The 21,246-nt window shown below is 38.9% G+C and overlaps 1 protein-coding gene across 3 annotated transcripts in view; it reads left to right on the forward strand.

The window, feature by feature from the left end:
- The window catches only part of adamts6 (ADAM metallopeptidase with thrombospondin type 1 motif, 6), a 109,059-nt gene that overhangs the window by 23,809 nt on the left and 64,004 nt on the right, over window positions 1-21,246 (forward strand). For all 3 annotated transcript variants that reach the window (XM_038303507.1, XM_038303506.1, XM_038303508.1), the window contains 3 exons: window positions 3,076-3,181; window positions 8,713-8,859; window positions 18,173-18,314. In XM_038303507.1, the coding sequence (XP_038159435.1) occupies window positions 3,076-3,181; window positions 8,713-8,859; window positions 18,173-18,314 (395 nt within the window). The remainder of the gene's footprint in view (window positions 1-3,075; window positions 3,182-8,712; window positions 8,860-18,172; window positions 18,315-21,246) is intronic.

Here is a 21,246-nt window from a genome sequence, read left to right on the forward strand (position 1 = left end):
CTATGTTAAAGACCAACGGAAAGTAGGATCAAATTGTAAAGGTTTAATGGATGAACATCTTAGTTTTAAGGCTTACCCCGATTTTAGGGTAAGTCTCTGTAGGTTTTGCTCATCGGCATCCAGATTGGATGGAGAAAATTCAGCCAAATCAAATTTTTAAACAAATTCTACATTCTATGTAGGTCTGGACCTTGACTATTCCCTTCATAGACATGACTATCATTTGATCAAATCCATGGAAACTCCTGAAGTTTTGGTTTGTTCTCCTTTTGGAAAGTTAACCTGTGCTACAGTGTCACGCCTTCTCCCATCACCTGCAGGTTTCTTTCTACAATTACCCAGTGTTTAGCTTCTTAAAACATGTTTGCTGTGTCCATTGCAAGGAGGGGACAAACCAAACCTTATTATGGTCTTTAACCGACCTAAGCTTCCTTCTTGTCTATTCGTTCATAAAGAATATGTTTTTGAAGAAGACAGCAGATGGTGTGGAGAGATTTGGCTTTTTGAGCTGCAGACCTCTGCAGTTCCTCCAAGGTCACCATGCTCCTCATGAAAAAAGCTGTTTTATGAGATGTTTAAGATGCTTTAGATGCTTTGGTCCCTGGGCTTAATGTTGTCTTTTCTTCAATAATGTTGTCTATTTAAGATTTGAGGCATTCAAAGAACACATGGGTTTATACTAGTTAGACTACCTAAAGATGGAGTTTAATCAGCAACTGCAAAGGCAACTGATTGTTGGGAAATTTGTGTTTCAATTTGTTAAAGGGAATAAAGGCAACAGGACTTACGTTTAAAGAAAAGGTGTCTTTCTTTGAATCCAGTCGGTGTGGGTTGTTCCAGTAATTGACTTGCTCGTTGGAGGGCGGACAGGGTTTATCCAGGTTGAGGTGTTTCCTTGAAGAACGGAGGAGCTGACTGCAACTTAGATTTCCGATGGTAATTGAATGTTTTTTTGTGGAGATGAATCCCCTGCTCAGTGTGAAGCCCGAACAATCCTTGGGGAAAAGTTTATCCAAACCACCTGTTTGAATCCTCAGCTCAGTTTGACACTCAGACAATCCTTCCAGGGGGAGAAGGTCCAAAAAAATCCAGTTTGCAGGATGACTTCCTGCCGAGAGGCAAAGACTCAGGTGACAAAAAATCAGTTTGACTCAGAAAAACTCCGCTTGGCTAGAGTACCCAAAACTGGCAAACACTCTGGCGTTGAGGTAGTGGCAGTCAGCAGCTTAAGAGTCCTCCAGTAATGAGGCAACCATCCGCAGGTGTTTGAGAAGGCCAACGAGAACCAGGCGGCACCTGGTGGTGGAGGGAAAAACAAACAAAAACACAACCCACACAAACTGGATTCCTAACAATAAATATGTTGTGAAATAACTCAAGCGAAGGAAAAAACTATTTGATTAAAAGGACACTTAGATATTAATTAAATGATCAACATTTATTTGCCCACTATAAAATTTTTCTGCCCTTTTTGGGCCAATTCTCCAGTCGTGCGAGAATTGTTTCGATTGGCCAAACAGGAATCTTAAGGTCGGGAGAAAATCAAACATGTTTGCAATCCAGTTGGCCCTCGTAAGATTTTTGTGGGCCAACCCTGCTATTGAAGCAGAGCTATGAGCCGATTTACCAGAACCTCGAGCCCAGTGCATGTGCAAACAAGGGAGTTGTTCTTCTTCCAGATTGACGAGTCCAACCAACGCCATCTCTCGGCGCTGAGTCTGACATGTGATTTTTGGACGTACAGTGTTAGCAGTTAGAACATACCGTACATGGTGAGCGGTGAACCTTTAAACCCCACGGTTTTGTCGTACAGTTTGAGCTGTAGCTGCATGCAACAATTGAAAAGATCGTACACTGTATCCCTAGTTTAAATGTAATAAAGCAAACATAAAGTTGTTGGCAAATATCTGATAATGTAAAATACACAAAATAATATATTCTTACAAAAAAACCAACAAAAAAATGCTTTACTGATTTTTTTTTAATGTAAATTTCTTTTTAAATCCCTTTGACTTGATCATCATTTTGAAAATTGAAAAAATATTGAAGATAGCAATGATAAATACATTTTTCATGACAATGTATGCAGCCCACCTGGCATATGTCCTGTATGCCCAATGCCCAGTCCAGCCCTGTCCAAAAATGCATGGCTCAATTTTTTCGATTGTTTTTTGTTTTTAGTTCTTAAAAAATTTGAAAAAAGGATTAAAATTTGGTGTCCACCTCCTGGTTTTGTACTAGAAAAGACCTATTTAATAAAATCTCCTTCAAAACATTCACATTTAAGGGTGTACCACCAATTGGGAGCTATAAATAAAGCAACAACAGAAAACAACAAAAACCAACAAACTATTTTGAAAAATTAGTCCATGTAGCTGACCCTCAATCAATTAAATTAAATATTCCTCTGTTTCCTGTCTTGCAGAAGTATGGCTCCTTAATCTTTAGCTTGCAAATTCTTGACAACAAATAAGTTTCCAGCTTTTTAAATCACGCCAGAGAAGGTGCTATGGTCACAGCACAGAGCTACTTAATAAAAAAATACACACATACGGTAAAGCTGTGTTCATGCTTTAGTCAAGGTGAGCTTTTACACAAGAACTCACACACTCTCCAACAGACACACACACCTGCTTTGTGGTGTTATATGATCCCCTTTCAGGCAGGTAGATGTAATCTGTGAAGAATTGCCAGCGGGTCTCTTTATCTGACCTGCCAGGCTTTAGGAGAATAAAGGACCTGCGACACCTGGATTTTCACCTTAACCCCCCGATGGGGGAAAAAAGAGATGTGTCAGACAGGTTTCTGCTGGGGCGCTCCATTAGTGAGGGGTTTTAGCATTCCCTAACTAGGCTGGCAGTGTAGGCACTAACCTGTATGTCCAAATCCATGCCCTGTCCTTCGGAAAATTCAGTCACTCATATGATTTCAAGCTAAAATCGCCATCTTGAATCTATGTTTTTGTTTGATCTAAAATCTCAGTTTTTTTGTTGTTGTTGTTGTTTTTGTTTTTATATACAACGCTCTTCCTTGACCCTGTGTTTGTATGTCTGTGTGGCATGTGTGGATCTGCAGGCTTGGCCTCAGTAGCTGGAATGTGTGAGCCGGAGAGAAGCTGCAGCATCAACGAAGACATCGGCCTTGGCTCAGCGTTCACCATTGCACACGAGATAGGCCACAAGTGAGTGTTAATGCTTTTTTACTTCAAGGTGCTAAAAAGAAGTTTTAGTTTTGATGTTATTCCTTGATGCAAAATGCACACAGATCAGATGAAATGAAGATTGTGACTTATAGCATCAGATCGGTTGACTCTAAAGTGAAAAAAATCAAAGAAATAATAGTATTTATTTAAACGATCTTTCTAAATTTGGACATTTTATCTTAATCATTCTTAATCATTCAGAGAAACAAAATATGATAATATACATCAGATGTTTTTTGTCAGTCTTTTTGTTGTGAGAAAGCCTCTGTTCCAAATTTTTGGTATCATAAAATTCAGCTTATCTGCAGTCACCTCCTTTTGTCTTAAAAACATTGTATGTAAACCAGAGTGACTTCTTGGAATACCAATAAAAAAAACTGAAATAGCATGACTATGTAACTTTTACAGATCATAATAGGTGTTTGCTGGGTTTAAGTATCTCCAAACATGTTACTGTGCATTCTAACCAATCGTCTTTACCTTCATCTCATCTCTCCACTGGCCAAATCCTGAAGTCTTTGCTCTCCTTTAGCTATAACTTTTACTTCACTGCCTAGCATGTTGCATGTTCTTCTGAGTCAATTCTTCCTACTGTCACCTCTTCCATTATTCTCCAGCCTTATTAGTTCTTGTCATGGTCCTGTCATGAACTTTTAAATTTTTCATACAAACTAAGGTCTGTAGAGCCTGACTTTTTTCCCTTGCCGTTAATTTGCGTCCTCAAAACCTCAACCAAACCCTGACATTACAAATTACACCTTCTGTCGTGTAACGTAACTCCTACATTATTTCATCATCTGTAACATCAAGGAAAAGTGCTCGGACGTTTCAGAAGCTTAAATAGATAATTCAGGAGTTTTATAGTAATGTAGTTTGTATTTCAGCTGGACTAAATGTCACCTTCTTAGTTCATTAAATTCAGATGAGCTGGTTAAAGCTAACAGCTGGTCAGACAGTAACCCAGGCCTAAGCCAACCTTTTCATCATAGCGGTTTATGCTAATGCAGTTTGATGCTCCTTCAAACTGACATCATGTTAGCATTCAAAAGAACATATAAGGCATTTCTGTGTAGACATCTGACAGCAGATTCAAAGCTAATAGATTAGTAAGTTAAAAATAATGCAAGTAATCTTTTTCCTCTCTATAAATAATCTTGTGATGATGGATTGAAGACTAATGAAGTCTCTACTTTGCATATTGTCCACCTCAGTCCTGCCAGCTCCTTCCTGAGTCTCTTAGCTGTGCTGAAATCCTGAACCATCCCTTTAAAAGTTTCCATGACCAGATCTCTCACAAGGCAGCTCATGAACAGGTGTTCTTCATCAGGTTGCTACACACACCTTGACGTTGGCAGTCGTGTTTCTTAAAGAAATATCCCAAGAGGATCTTGATGGATTGCCATGAAATTTAGTACAGGCAATCAAGACTATTTTAGCCTTCCCTGATTTTTCATCTTACCCAAACAATCAGGAGCAAATGTCAGTTTGTCCAGTGCTTTGGTCCACACTATGTGGCTAAACATGTAATCTCTCCATATGAACTGTAAAACTCCCTGCATAATTATAATAAAGCAATTTATATACATGAAACAAGTGGAGCGGTATGGCAATTGCGATACCGCTACACTTGTGAAAGTAAAATCTGTTGGGCTCCTTTTGGCATCAAGACAATTATTCTTATTGCCACCTTGCCAGACAGGACACTGTAAAAAAAAAAAAAAAAAAAAAAATAAAAAAAATAAATAAATAAACATGTAATCTCTACAGATTGTTTGTATTATTAGCCAATTCCTTTTTAAATGGAAAGTAATTATCTAAAGCAGTTTTTGAAAACTTTGGTCATGATTTCATAATGACCATAACGATTCTTTATTGAACTTCTTTTATGCAAAATAGCTCAGCCTCTTTTAAAAAGTGATGAATAAGTAAAAACTTTGAATAAAATTTGAAAACTTAAGAACATGTTTTACGGTGGATACTTTGAATAGGCCATTGCAATATGGAAATTAATTTTAAAATAAACCATCTACTGCATCTCTAGTTGCATGTTTTCCACCTGGAGTCTCTAACAGGTTTTTTCTTTTAGTTTGTCTTCATCCATCTTTTAATCCACTCTGACCAACTTCCCTTTCACTGTTGAGGAAACACATCCTCACAGCATGATTCTGCCACTGCTGTTCTAAAAATGCAAGTATTGTAGCAGATTACATAAATAGTCCCCTTCCAAATCTAAGCCGGTACACAAAAGCATCCAAAATTTTATTTAGCTTATTTAATGGGTGTGAGAGTTTAATTGCTGCTTAAAACAAGGAGAATTTTTCAAAGAAAGAATAAAATAAAAATCTCTACGAGATATGTTTTACCACATTACAGAGGTGTTCCTGCCAGTCAAATTTTCCTTTATTTTGTCACCTCTTTTTGAAACGGTTATCATATTTAATTGAGATTTTATGTAATAAACTAAAAGAGAGTTGTATAAAATTGTAAAGTGGAATGAAATAATTTTCGTCCAGAGTTGTCCTTTATTTATCTGCTATCATTGTAGTATACAGGAATATACGAAGATAGGACTCTGCCAAATTACCGTGTTATAAATAATCATACAAGCATAAAAGCTTCAATGAAAATACACTGCTCTCTATTTGGATTTTGAAGGTTTAATGCATGCGGATTCCATACCTATATACTACAGCATGAGGCCATGCTCCTCCTCTGTTTTTTAAGCACTTGTAGCTTTTGTCCTACTAGTTGGAACCAACCTGAAAAAGTAAACGGACTGTGATTGGATACTTTTCAGGAAATCCTGCCTCTTGAGAAAGCAGTGTTTTCATACTAGTTGCAGCTAGTAACTTATAAAAAGTATCTTAAGCCCCTGTCACACCTTGACAATTTAACCAGCATATGCCTGATGTCTGAAAAATCTGGCAAAAACACTGGCATAGATGGCAAGTTAAGGGTACTTTTGTATAAGTTAGGAGCACTCGGAAGTACGCTGAAGCACGCAGGCACACATCAAACATACGGCAAGTATGTCAGCGTATGCTCATACGTGGGACAGGTAAGTTATTTGATTATTGACATATGTTAAAGTAAAAGTTCGGTCAGATTCAGAATTCAAACTTCGGAAAGTACTTTAAATATGAAATTATTACATACTTTTCAATAAATGATGAGTGCTTTTAATAAAGAGTAATTTCCTTTGAATGTCCTTTACCGGAGGCATCCATCTTTGTCAAAGAACACTACTGCCACCTACAGGTTTGTGATGTCACAGTGTGGTATCGGCTGTTGAGCAAGTCCCAATTCTGTATCTGGTATTTGTCATAACGCGCCATTATCCAAGTCATCTTGAAAAAGTTCTTCTTCAAAATGTTGGCTACATATTACGTGTTTTTACTCTGGCCAGAAGTTCAGGGACAAATCTTCCCTCTTCTAGTTAGCAATACAAATACAAAAAATGTCCTTGGAGGATCATGAATTGAAAAGGTGACATTTTTTTTTTTTTTTCTCTTTTACCCAATGTATTAAAACATGATTTGACATTTAAATATGATTTCTGTACTACGTTAAGCATTTCTCTCATTTCCAGTATTAGGTTTACAAAATTGTCAGTTGAGGATGCATATGAAGTATGTATTTTACTCTTAAACTGAACAGCTGTTAGCGTTTAAAATGGTTTGCTAACTTTATCAGCATGCCTCAGCTAGGAAGAAAACAGTGGTGTTACATGAGACAGAATTTTGAAAAGTAGTCAACCACAGGCAGTTTGTTTTCTCATTTACTTCCTCCCTCTAAGTGACAAAAGTTGACATGAGTGTACGCACGGATAGGAGAGAATCAGCTCCTAAAAAGAAAGACACGGGCACAGAGAAGTAGCATGCACTCATGCTTGTGATATATTGGGGGTCTCATGGTATTGAATCTGCACGCATAATGTGTATGGGGAGTATTTGACATATTTATTACGCATGTACACAGAATTCTAACTACCGTACATAAAAAGCAGTCCCACAGCATGATGCTGATACTCTTTTGTTTAACCCTATAATGCCAAATGTATCATATTTGATACATACGGTTTCTGAAATGTTTTGCATCTGACACCTTTTGCATAATTTAATGGTAAAAACTTTGCTCAAAATCCTATTGTACACAATCAGATATACCTGTTAACAGAGGGCAGAAGACTACACAAAAAATAATCTTGACTTATCGCATAGTAATAAATTATTAATATCAAAAATGTGTTTTACATAGTTTGTTAAAAGGGCAAATAAGGAGTTCAAAACAAAAAAAAAAGTAATTTTCTGTTTTGTTTTATTCTTGGATCAGGCTTTAAAGGGTTAACTGAAGGCATGGTGTTACTTTTTATGTGCACTATCTGATGTTTTTCCCTTTAAATAATGTTTTGTTTAGGGCATAAATGTTTCTTTTTTGTGTGACCAGAGCACCTTCTTCCATGCAAACTTAAGAAGAAATCTCCTTTTGGCTTTGTGTTGTTATGGGTGGGAGTCAAATTTCAAGGCTCAGTTGGGCAGGTGAAACTCAGCTCAGGTCATCCTAAAGCCTTTGATCCCTTTCACAACTTCGACTTTCTCTTAAACAAACATTACCTCCTATTCTGGTTCACCTCCCCTACAGACATCCTGAATCATATCTTCCACATATTTGCAGTTTTCCCCTTTTTGAATATAAAGCCAAATAATGATGATGTATTAGTCTGCGTATCCCCCTCTCTCCAGAAAGATGGTGATTTCCTTTATTATGTCTCGTGTCTGCTTCTGTTGCGCAGCAGTTGTAAAAATAGTCTCTGCTTCTGGAGGATGTATAAAAAAAACACACGCTGCAGCGGGGTTTCAACCAGCCTGATTTATTTCCAGAGGAGGGTAAAATGTCATAAACGCCAGGCTTAGATAAACAGTTTCAGACTGTGCGATGTGGTTGGGTTTGTTATATACATTAGACCTGATTTGTGCTCCTGGAACGTAAGGAAAAGTATGATTTGACATCCTGCTCGAACATAAAATTGTCTTTCCTGACAGATAGGCCTTTTTTTATTATTTGATCTTTTTTTTTTATCTTCAGGAGAAATTCCAAGCAACATCCATATTTTTGTGTCTGAACACAAGAGAGGCTGTTTAGGGTTCCTCTGTTCTCTGATCCAAAGGATTCCTGTGTCCTTGCTGCAGTCAGCAGTGGTTTTCCCTCATGACTTGCTCAGACCTGCAGCTTCTGATTGACAGGCAGGCATCCGAGTGCTGATTAGAACTTTTTCGTTACTGCTGAGCGCCCAGACAGGGTTTGACCTCTGACCCCGCCACACAGCTGTTTCAGAGCCACATAGCTCTCTTTTTACAGCCAGATCCACTGAGGAGGATATCCCTCTGTGAGCGACCTGGAGCTACTCTCAGAGCTGTTAAAGCTGAGGGCAGAAAATAGAAAGGCACTTCCACACTGGCGGATCATCATTCCCAGCTGCATTAATGCATGTTTCTGTATGTGTGTTTCAGTTTTGGGATGAACCACGATGGGATCGGCAACACCTGCGGCACCAAAGGCCATGAAACAGCCAAGCTGATGGCCGCTCACATAACAGCCAACACCAACCCTTTCTCCTGGTCTGCCTGCAGCAAAGACTACATCACCAGCTTTCTCGAGTAAGTGGATGATGGTTGCTCCCTGTGGGACTGTCTGAGTGGGTTTGTGTTTGCCTGCATGTGTGCGTTTGAGCTGAAAAGGAAAAGGTGCTTGAATGTTTTCCTGCCTGCTCCCAGATGTCTCGGTTTACAACCTGCTGCCTTTGGCTGCCTCTGGTGTTCAACATTGGGTCTTCCCCACTCACAACCAATCTGAAACAGACTGCTGCCAGACCTCCTTCTGGCGCTGCCTAACTTCTAAGTGCTTTCCAGTCTGCACCATTATATCACAAGACTGATAATTTAGGAGCCTTTAATTCAATTCAATTTAAGTTCATTTCTATAGCGCCAATTCACAACACATGTCATCACAAGGCTCTTTACAATTCAACCAGATCATAGTCAAATTGATTCCAAGTTTTCCATCTAAGGTAAACCAGTTGATTACAATGACTCATTGACTCAAAGGCAATCCCTCACACTGAGCATGCTTCAAGGTTTTACTAGTGAAGTATCACTCAACGGGTTTCTCTTTAGGAACTACGCTCACTGGCAACTTTATTAGGTACACATTATTAGTGAATATCCTAACTCTTCATGGCCTATATCCAACAACATGTCAAAAACATTTGAAAGATTTAGTTTTTAAGGTTTGGAAAGATCGCTAGATGTTCTCCAGCACTACAATCTATGTTTACTTCCGTAAACATAGAGCACGCTTGCTTGTAACGTAATTGCATACTCTACTGCACATGCAGGACACTTAGGTTGTATGAATGGAGTTCAAGCAGGTGATCAGATAGCCTACAAGTCGCATATATTTGGAAATGTGAACAGCAACTCAAAATTGAGCATCAAGGCCTGCAGTGTGAGCATAGCCTTAGAAGCAAGTGTGGGATTTTGCTGAATAGCTCTTCCCACCATGAGACCTTGCAGCTTTAAGAAAGAGAACGCCTCACACATAATTAACACAGCCAGATCTCGACATTACAGCCTACCCTTAATTAACCACAAGGTAACGTGACTCAAGTAAAATGGCGAAACCACTCAAAGCACTGGATTAGGATTTTATCCCGAAACGAAGAATGAAGGAACCAATGAGTGGTCTTTGTTGCCATAACCAACACTACTGTGAATCACTACCTCAACAATGGGAGACTATTATCCATTGGACCAAATGAGGTAGATGGTCATCAATGTCCCAGGTGGGAGGAAGGAACTCAGATGGTTGGACAGGTTTAATGTGAATGTAAAGTGGAATGAATGCGAAGGTTCTGTGGAAGGCAAGATGGTGGTGATTTTCTGTGGAGAATCATAGTAAACCTAGAATCAGGTTCAGCCTTAAGAACTTCCTTTACAACATTGTCAATTTTTTAAGTCCGAATTAAAATGGTGCAGCATGGAAGGAGAATGGAGTCTCTCCTCAGATTGTTGTGTGCTGGGTTTGATGTTCTTTGTTCCTGGATGGGAAGTTATGTTGATGATAAAACAAACTAGAATAGTGACCTATGGTGCTTTTGGGGGTTGAGGCATTTAGAAATCCGGACATAAGATAGTTTTTGTGATCTGTCCAGAGCAGAATCTCAATGGCGCAATCCTACTAAGGCTGGTAGAGATTACAAGTCATCCAGGTCATAGTCATTCAAAAAAAGTTTAAAAAAAACAATCCCCTGAGCTTTGTTTCCAAGTTTGAAGTTATTTCGCTTCCCAACCAAGAAGCTTTTTCAATAATGTCAGAAATAGTGTTGAGTTTGAGGCTTTACAGAGTGGACAAAAAACAAAAACTTGTTTTGGCTTAGAAGACATGCAAATTGAAAGGGACAAACGGATCCACCCCCTTTGGAATTGGGGTCGTTTGGGTTCTTTGTTAGCCAGTAATACCCGATACCTGTCTATGTCTCTAAAGGGGGGGGGGGGGTAAATGGAAATATTAGCCTGGCTGGGTAAGGAGTTCCTTTACCCTGTATGGGTGTGGGGGTTGCAATGATAGCGGGAAGGAATCAACATAATCGCTGAATTGTTTGTTTTTTGAAAGCTGAAACCACCCCCCCTGTTTAAGGTTGTTTTTGCTTTCTTAACATAGATGGCTTCCTTCACACCCCTCTCAAACCACCTGTCTTCTTTGTCCAAAATGTGAACATTCTGGTCCTTGAAAGAATGTCCTATGTCGTTAAGGTATAGATGTACTGCCGAGTTTTGGCTATGCATCTGTGGAGAGGTTGTTTGGTTTGGGATTTTGTATTTGGAGAAAATTCTCTTGAGTTTTGAGAGACTCCAGCAACATATGGGATGGCATTATTTTTGTGTTTAATCTTCTCATTGTTATGTTCTGCTGTATGTCCAAAAAAAGGACAATCTTTTGAGGACCACAATGTTCACATTTTGGACAAGAAGATAGGTGGTTTGTGAGGGGTGTGAAGGTAGCCATCTATGTCAAGAAAGAAAAAACAGGCACAAGGATGGAGTTAGTCATCAGATTCTGTGTGTTGGGACAGGACAGTTCCAACAAAACAAACTGAAGTACGAACCTCCAAAGTGAATTATTTCTTGAGGTCAAGCTAAACTAAGAATGGAGCTTATGAGATGGACTTCTTAAGTTCTTGAAAGGCAGAGTCAGCCTTAGGGGACCAGTTAGAGTTGGACTCAGAGGATGGGAGCTACTGTTTAGCAGCAATATAATGGGAAATATCAGATTGGTGAACTTAGTTTTTACTTCCCAGGAAAGAAAGTAGCAAAACCTGAGACTTTAAGAGGTTGTAACCCAGATAGTTCTGTCCATCGGTTTTTGACTTCAAGCTATTGCCATCTTTGTTTATGCAGCAAGAGAAATATCCAAAACACACAAAAAAGTCTACCTCTGAATGGTATAAAAAAAGTTTGGGAGTGACCTCGTTAAAGTTAAGTTTTAAATCCAATTAAAATAAATAAAAATACATCTGTATGAGGCAATTTTCTTTCTTTTTTTTGCACTTTGTATCTGTTATTTCCTATTGTACCAGTGTTGTGAATCCAAAAGAAAAGCATTATTCTGCATTGCTGACACTCCTGTGTGTTTCTGTGGCAGCTATGAGTTGTCGGAGACTATCTGTGCCTCTGTGTGTGTCTTCATGGTGCTTTAGTGAGGTGCTCCAAGAAAATGGATAAAGGTTGCTACGGTTGTCAGATGATGTTTCTTACTGAAAGCTGTTAGAGGAAGGGCGCCGAACAGGGCTTGTGACAGAAATAGTAGTATTAGATGCCAGCCTGCAGCAAATACACAAAGAGCTGCTTCTCCACGTTTTCATCAGGTTCTGTTATATTCAGGCCAGAGTGCATGAGGATTATTATTAAAAATATGAAAAAGTTTTGATAAATTCGCCCTAGATGAGCTTGTTTTAGGTGTGGTTTTTATTGCCTTTTTTTCCAGTGTCTTTCAAAAGGGTTCACTGTGTCACTCTAAGTATGCTCCCTTCTTTTCTCGGTCAGTTTTGGATGTTGCACAGGCTTCTCTCTGCCGAGTAAACAACTCTGGCGAGCTATTGGCCTAGATTCACTGTTTTGCTTGAACCTTAAGCGGTGCTTTGTTTGTTTGTTTTTGTTTAGTTTTTCTCTTAGGGATGGCCTACGAATATGCTCCCTTACATTACTGGAATCCTGTACATTCTCGCAGTTTCCTTGCCAGTTTGTTATAAATCCAAATTCCCCGAAAGTCTTTTCAGTTTAGTGTTCTGTCCATACGAGGCTTTTTCTTTTTTCATAATTTTTGTTCCAAATGAATCATGCTGCTGAGCCAACACTGCCAGTATACTCTCTGCGGTGACGTCAATGAGCGCGGTGCAAGTTCATGGATAGCTGATAATCGTGCTTATTAGAGGATATTTCTGCTTAATGAATTTGGCTGTATACAGCAGACAGGAAGTCTGGGCGACTATGTCAGATATTAGCTGCCATGTTGAAGGTCTGATTATTTTGTCTCTCTCCAAGACAATAAATAGAGCGGTTGGAGAGTCCAGGGAGTCTGGGGGCCCAGAGAACGTTTTGTCTGCTTCCCTCATTGATGAAAGATTCTCATAAGAGAGAAGATGATGAGTTGCTCTCGGTTCTGTGGTTTCTGCTTTTTTTTTCTTCTTCTTTTAAATGAAGCAAGTTTTGGCTGCTTACATGTTTAATTTCTTTTTAAGGGATAAACACAATACAATTCACGGTGTTTAGTGGCTTTCAAAAGTAAAATAATCTTATACTACATTACATCATATTGTCAAATGATTCTGCACTAAAAAACAATCTGAAGGCGCAGGGTTAATCAGGGGATTTTAATGAGGAGAAAAATATTCACACATATACAAAAAACTGATTAGGGGTGTAAATGGGCATGGAAACAAGAGGGAAACTTAAGGACCAAGTGCCAAATAAAGAAAAACTACAGGTTTTAAAGCAACAAAGAACAGGTGCAGACAATTGGCTAAACGACACACAGGGTGAAATAAGTAAGTAACTTGGAAAAACAGGGAAGAAACCAACCTAACATAAAGAACTCATGAGACAAAGGCACAAAATTATATTTAAAGTCATAGGGAAGTCATATTTAACTGTTAAATCATTCTGGCTTAAACATGTATATAAATGTACTCTTTAACAGACCATATTGTCCAAAAATTTAGATAATTTCTATTTAAAAAAAAATAATCCTGTGTGTGTTTTTTCCCCCCGTTATTTTATGCAGGCCCGTTAATTATACGTCAGCCTGAAAACCTAAATCCAGCCAATCATATATAAATGGTCATCTGTCAATCAATTTTTTCGGTCATAGCATCTTGATTCATGTCGCAGCTAATATACGCAACAGTTGAAATAAGAATCATTCATTTCCTTTGCCATTGAGTTCCGTCCCAGTGTTCACAGGGATGGACGTCTGTGTCTTCAGCAGGCGTAGAGCTAACAGAACTGGCAGCGTTGTGAGGCAAGGGCTCAAACATGTACGGCTGTAAGCCTTCTACACCAAACCAAGCTTCTGCCACCCTGGCGTCCTCTTCTACAACATCTTCATCCCTGCTTTCCTCCTCTAAATATAAAATGTATGGTGAAGGAGACTCATCCATGACCTCCAACACAAAACTCCCCTCCTCTTGCATGTTTCCTCTGTCCATAGCGTTCCTTAACAGTGTTGTTTCTAAGTTACCAATGTAGTGCTACTTGGTCCCAATGTGATTTCCCATTGGGAACATACTAGCACTAAGTTGCTAACTGGTTAGCGAGATGCTTCGGAGAAATAAGTCACATTCAAACTTGGTTGCGCCACAATAACCCCGCCCCCTTGATAAACAACCAATCACATTCAGTTTGTTAACTCGTGTAAGGCCATGCACCATGGAACAGCAGTTTCCCTATGACCTTAAAGAAACTATAAATGTATCTTATTTTAGGATCTTATACATCAAAACAAAAAATGGTACAAAACTCTAAGCAGAGTGAAAATGTAAAGTCTTGCCATTTACCAAATCAATGTAAGGCTACAGTCACTATGGAGGCAAATCCCATCTGTTTGCCCGAAGTCTGCACAGTCTGAAAGGACCAATCCAAATGTTTTAACCCTCCAAAGAAAGCATTTTGAGCCATTTAAAGATACGGTACTAAATTTAATACATATATTTTTTTAAAGCATCTGCAGTCTAAAAAATGATGCAACATTTTCTCAGATATGTACGTCATTGCCAGGCCTCCCACTACACATCTACAGAGACAGCAGAAGCATCAACGACTGCTTGGCAAATAGCTGTTGTTTATAGTTGTGTTCTTGTCTGACTTTCCTTTTTTGTTAGTTGAAATGATCTTTATAAACAATTTGGTGTCCGATCCCACAGAAAATCATATCTTGTAATTACATCTTATTGAAATGTTAATGGGCTTGATAGACAGCATACTATCCTCTGCAACTTTGCTTGTGACCTCCTTGTCTGTCTTGGTCAGAGCAATTTGGTGAACATGTCATGTATCAGACAGGAAAAGGGGCACACATCCACACTGGGGAAATATAAAGTAAAACCTTGAATCACAGCCAGGTTCGCCCCGTTTGGAAACACATGGAGTGTGCATAGCAAGTGGAGACATACACATTCAATAAACATTGTTAATAAGCAGTGCATTTTACCAATAGTCGGAGCTAAGTAGGACAAATCAGATGAAGTGAAATAGCGATCCTCTCTAAGCTTTAAAAATACTAATCTGAAACTAGAATTCTCATGGACTATGTGCACAGTATCTGTTTTACTTCATTAAACTTCACAAAAAGCGCTCTTAAAATCACCTTTCATTGGCCTAGCCCATTTTATTTGACTTTTACTAGTTTGTGCAAGAAAAATTTGGATATTTTCAGGTTATTTGTGACATCAGCAATTGAACAATACTGTACAGTCCTGCTCGAATCGGGACATCTGGTCACACTGTGTGCAGTGGGAGCCTCCAAGCGGCCAGTGTGAAAGAAAAACATTGCAGAGCTGGACACAAGTGGTGTGACCTGGCTTTAGATGTCTTAGGCATATCCTCCTCCCTCAATAGTGTTTTTCTGTTCCCATCCAGATTTGTGTAATTTAGGAATAATAAGCCTTATTTCCAGTAGCTCTACTTAGACTGACTCCACTGCAAACAGCCCACTTTGGTTGCATTTCCATTTCCTTTTCTGTGTTGGACTTTCCTTTTTAGTACCGTAATGTAACACAAACAGACTGCTGTAAATTGACTGGTCATGACATAAGGAGAAATGAGAAGGTCTTTGCTGTGGGATTGAAGGAAAAAGTTCCAAATGACCACATTGAAGACATTGGGTCAAACTAGGTTAGAATTTTTAAATTTGCTAACCATGAACCATGCAGGAAGGGAAAAAGAAAAACTAAAGAAAATAGATTTTTTGACCTTCTATTTCCATCTGACTGTATTTAATTAGCTAAGTTAGCTCCTCAGTAGACTGGCCAGCCGGATTGTCTCACGCTGTACAGTGTATCACTCTGGAAACTGACATGGATTACTACAAACTTATGCCTGTATTACGGTACATTTACACCAAATGTGCTTGTAGCATCAAAAAGGCATCCATTGGTAAAGCTCTGCATTGAGCTGCAACCATTCAGATTTCCAAACTTTGTCACTTTGGATGTTTAAAAAATCAAAAATCTGGAAATGCTTCAAGACATGCTGCTCTCAATGCTCAAATCCTGCTGCAAGACTTTTTAATGCCCCTTGATGGGGCCCCCATACACTTTTCATGTAAACCAGAAGCCTTGGCGCTGAAAATGCAATGGATGCGAACAGACCATTAGGCTACGTTCACACTGCAGCCTGAAGTGACCCAAATCAGATTTTTTTTTGCCCTGGATCAGACCTTTTATGGCAGTCTGAACAACACAGATTTTTCCAATCCGACCCAGGCAACTTAGCTATGTGGTCCTGATTCAGATACAAATCTGATCTTTTCAAATACGACCTGTGTCTGAACGGCCAGGTTGCATTCATCTGACCTGAACGTCATTAATACCCGACAAAGGTCACTATTCTGGGTCTTGCTATGAAGAAGTGGCAAGAAAAACAACAGCCATGGCAGAAGAGGATGCGGAGAGCAGTATTTATGTTTAACCATATTGAAAAGATTGAGTTTTTACGGTTGGAAAAGACCGCTAGATGCGCGCCGGTACTACATCCATGTTTACTTCCGTAAACATAGAGCACGCTGGCCTGTGACGTCATTGCGTCCTCTGCTGCGCATGCGGGACACTTGCGTTGCATGACTGCAGTTCACACAACAGATCACATTCATTCACATATATTTGGAAATATGAGCTGCAACGCAAAAAAAAAAAAAAAAAATCGGATCTCACAAAAAAACGGAATTGATTATCAAGGCCTCCAGAATGAACGTTGCATTAATCAGTGGTGGCAATGCTAGTTCTGATGATCAGCTGTCATTCTATGAGAAGCTGCTCTTTTTCTTCCCTTTTCTGCTGCACATGGTGGCCGTGACCCAAAGATCAGACAATAAGAAACATGTTTGATTTACGTCTTTTAATGTGTTCTGCATCACTGGGTCACACCCCTGGAAAAGTATTAATAATTGTTTCTTAAAAATGCCTGGTTTAAAAATGTATTTATGGCCCCTATATTAACCACCATAGGAGGAGGAGGCGGCTGGCAGATAGCAGAAGCGACTTTGTGCACTTTAACGTCATTATCATTGTTTAAACTGAGAATGGCAAAATATGTAAACTTCTTCAGGCAACCTTTTCAGCAGACAGCTGTTCTCCCCTCTGCTTCTTTCTCTATCCCTCATGTTAAAACCTTGGGTGGTACAGGGGTAATGTTTATTTCTTATATTTAGTTGTCTATGGTTTTTATTTTAGTTATCTTTCTCAGTGGTACCGTGCAGAGTAAAAAGAGACTGAGCTTTATTCTCCAATGTAATAGTTGCCGTCATTATGTCGATGCTGTTTCCTACCTGAGTAGCGGAACTTTGCAGCACCTCCAGAGTTATTTGGCTGATTGTCTGAATGGTGCTCTCCATGCTCTAATTCCTAATACGGTAGGTTTGCAGTGGAATTGTTCTCTTTTTATTTCAGCTGAAGGGTTGAACATTGCTCTGTCAGATGTTTAGGAGCTTATAAATTTTACAAAGAAATTCAATTAAACCTGAAGGGAGTTTCATAATTTTTTTAAATATAATTTAAAAACATAAAAAATAAAAATATTTTTTCTTTGTTACTTTTACTCCATGTTCAACCATGTCATGAATGTTGACTCTCTCTCTCTCTGAGGGATCCAGTTTATTTCTCTAAATATTCTGTCATATTTTCAAAGTAAAAGTAGAGGAGGTATCACAAGTCCCAGTTTCATTCAGTAAGTCCCTGAAAACAGATGTATCCACACATGACCTGCTCAAATTGATGGAAAACATAACGTGTGATCAAAGGTTTTGTTCACACGTGTGTGTGTGTCTCTATGACAATCAGACTAAATATTATCCCAACTGTGGTTCCGACTTGGAATCTACGGATCGTTCACTATCAAGCTGCACTGCCATTTTATTGGTTCCTCCATGAATACAGTACAAGCAGAGTCAGTACTGTATCAAGGAGGCATATAATCAGAGAGGGCTGGTCAGCTCTTTCCTGCTGCCTCCGGTGAAGCGTTTCTGTTTGTGCCTCTCTCCCTTTGATTATTGGATGTCAGTGTGTAATATCAACATTAATGACATATTATTTTGGACCTCTGACAAGCTTCCATGAGTCAAACGGCAGCAGATGAGAAGTGGCTGAAGCAAAGGCTCCTTTGTGCTAGAAACAGTCCTAATGTAGGTTTGTCTTTTTGACAGCTCAGGTCGGGGAACGTGTCTGGACAATGAGCCCCCAAAACGAGATTTCCTGTATCCAACCATGGCCCCGGGGCAGGTGTACGATGCAGACGAGCAGTGCCGCTTCCAGTACGGAACATCCTCGCGTCAGTGCAAGTATGGGGTAAGAAACCAGCATCTCGCCCATTTCACTAATAAACAAATCCCTTATTCTGACCTATCAGACGGTCAGATCAATGATAAAACACTCGTTATACTTTTGTCTAACATCTTTGTAATGCCACAAACTGCACCTCTGTACATTCTGTGTTGTATGCAGTCAAATCAGAGATTATCTCCGACTATTAGAGATGAACTAAGTTATTTCATTTTATCCAAGAAAAATATTTGACAGCACATTATGACAAGCTCCGAAATCATGTCCTGTTATTTTGGCCCCTAAGCTCATAATTGTGGTTTTAGAACAGGATGAAAGACGTAAGACTTTTACGGGAATGATTCAACTCAGCCAAACTGCAGTTTATTTTGAGACGGTAATCAGATCACACTGCCTGGCATGGAGGAGATGTACCCTGTGATCTGACCAGCATGACAACCCCAGAGGAGTGCCGGGGATATCCAGGTCTAATGGATAGTTCCCACATGACGTAACATCCAATTTGTTGAGAACAACAGCCCCGTTGTGATGGTATATAAAGCCTGAACAAATGCGCTTAACCGTTCCACGTAAGATATCCTCAGTGGTTGTGTATTGTCGGGTTAATTTTGTTTTATTTGTACAAGTTTGTTGTCCAAACAACAGAAATCAGCTTTTTGTTTTGACTAAATTAGTCACAAGATCAAATCTTGTTTAGTTTTGTACAAAAATAAAACAGTAAAAATAAGTTTTTTTCATTACATACCAAGTTTTAGAAGAAGTGAATCTGAATGTGAGGAAACATAGCAACTAAGCATTGAGCATTATTATTAGCCAGCTACATAGATATTAGCTATATAAATGAGATTGTAGCTGGTAAATATCCAGAGGAAAAATGCAGATTCACTCTGATCATTTTATCTTTTTTTTTTTTTATAAATTGGATCCAACCTTTTTTAAAATGATTTATCAGTTTGGGGTTTTCATAAACAAACAAAACAAAGAGTTGCACATGATGCCGTTATCTCACATTGCATAAGTGGAGATTTGAAGAACAAGCAAGAGGGGGAAACTGTGGCTTTCCTTTAATAAATAAAGGTCAAATTGTTTCTTCATCTGTCTTATGCCTTACGTGCTATCAATCAATCAATTTCTTTATTGTCAACTACAATTTACATTGTAATCGAGATTTCAGTTTCAGTACACACCGTTCATCACATGTCATTCATTATTTATTAATTCGCATTATATGTGGAAAGAAATAAAAAAGAGGGTAAAAATTCACTTAAAATAATAAGAGTTGACTGCTTGTTTGGAACTGGCTTCTAAAGAGTTTATGTTTTTTTTCTTTTTCCTTTATTTGGCTCTAAATTACAGAGGTAATGAGTAATGAGTTGTTGGTGCATTGTCACACATTACTCAGACATGTAAAATTTAACAGCATAAAGACCCACATGGATAACGTCTGCGTTTTGTTTTGGTTTCAAACACACATGATCTCATAAAACTGCGTCATTAAAGAGAGCCGTCTGACCTCTACAGCGTATAATTTTAGCACATTTTAAACATATTACTGTTTCTTTCTATTTAGGTATAAGAATAAATGCTTTTATGACTTTACTTAGCATGTTAGACAGGTTTCTTGTTTTGCTGTTTTGTAAGTCTTATAAGCTGACTTAACCTTATAAGGTGAGTCAATACATAATGTCATGAAAGCCTATGCCATGATCAAAATGAAAGAAGTTAATTAAAACTGTATTCAAGCCTTGTCAATTTAAAGGACAATAAGTTTCTATATTCTTTGGCCTCTAGTATTTAATAAAGGTGTTGGATACAGCTTATTTGATATCAATCTAATACCAAATAAATACAGGGCCAGTACTGTGGATACTGATACCGATACATTTTAAATTTAGATATTTTGTCTTAATCAATGTTAGGGAATAACTGAGATTTCGTAAATCTCAGTTAGCAATCTGATTGCAGCCATCCAGCACTATTCCCTGCTAATATTAGCTGGTGAAAATAACTATAATTATATCAATATCACATAGTATAAACAGTGTGAGGCTCTCAGTTTTGAAAAGTTATCCCCTGAGCTCTGATGTCAATAGTTTTTTGAGCTCTGATGTCAATAGTCGATTACAACACAAATGAGACACTAAGTGTTGAGGCATTCATGTGGAGTTAATTGTCTGTAAGTAGCAGGAGTAAGGGAAGAAACGTCTGTGAAAGTCGGAGGACCGCTCCAAGATGGCTGCCGTACTTTATGCGCACCAACAGCCAATTCTGTATCTGCTCTTTTATAATGTCCAAGGGTTCCACTCTCAAAATGACAAAAGTTTAAACAAGGGCTCAAAAATGGGTCCAAACACAAGTAGGAGAGAATCTAGAGGTGCATTAATACCAAGAGAGTGCAGTGAAAGAGCATGCAACTATACTTGGGATGTATGTTTTCCTCTGTGTGATGTTGTTTGGCCCTGACTGTAAATACATAAATGTTGGTATGCTACCGGAAAATTAAATATCCATTTCTTTAAGGTTTTAAGGCTGATTTATACTCAGAAACCAGGGTTCCTGTGTGTGTGTCGCAGTTAACTCGGATATGCCCCCGCCCCTTCCGCAGACACTCTGGTGCATGTCTCTGAATGTGCAGGTGACCGCAGACAGTGCCACAGACAGGAGGCCTCTGATTGGTTAAATCTACATCTGCTCTAAACTATGCGTATTTGCTGTTAGGTACCTTACCGGCTTTTTTTTTTTGTATGACCGCCATTGTGGAAAACAACTCGTGAAGATGCACCAGCTAGAGGAGTGCGATGCACAAAGGTTAGGACCCTTTTTCCATCTGGATCCCGCTCTTTTTAGCCCTTATGTCCTGTCGCACAAACTTGCCCCTTGCGTTTTTCAACTTCCTCACCCCGTCGGCCGTATCTAGACCCACAGCTACTTCGTTATT

Source organism: Cyprinodon tularosa, unplaced genomic scaffold, assembly GCF_016077235.1.
Source record: "Cyprinodon tularosa strain WSP-4 unplaced genomic scaffold, ASM1607723v1 ctg511, whole genome shotgun sequence".
NCBI classification, from domain to species: Eukaryota; Metazoa; Chordata; class Actinopteri; order Cyprinodontiformes; family Cyprinodontidae; genus Cyprinodon; species Cyprinodon tularosa.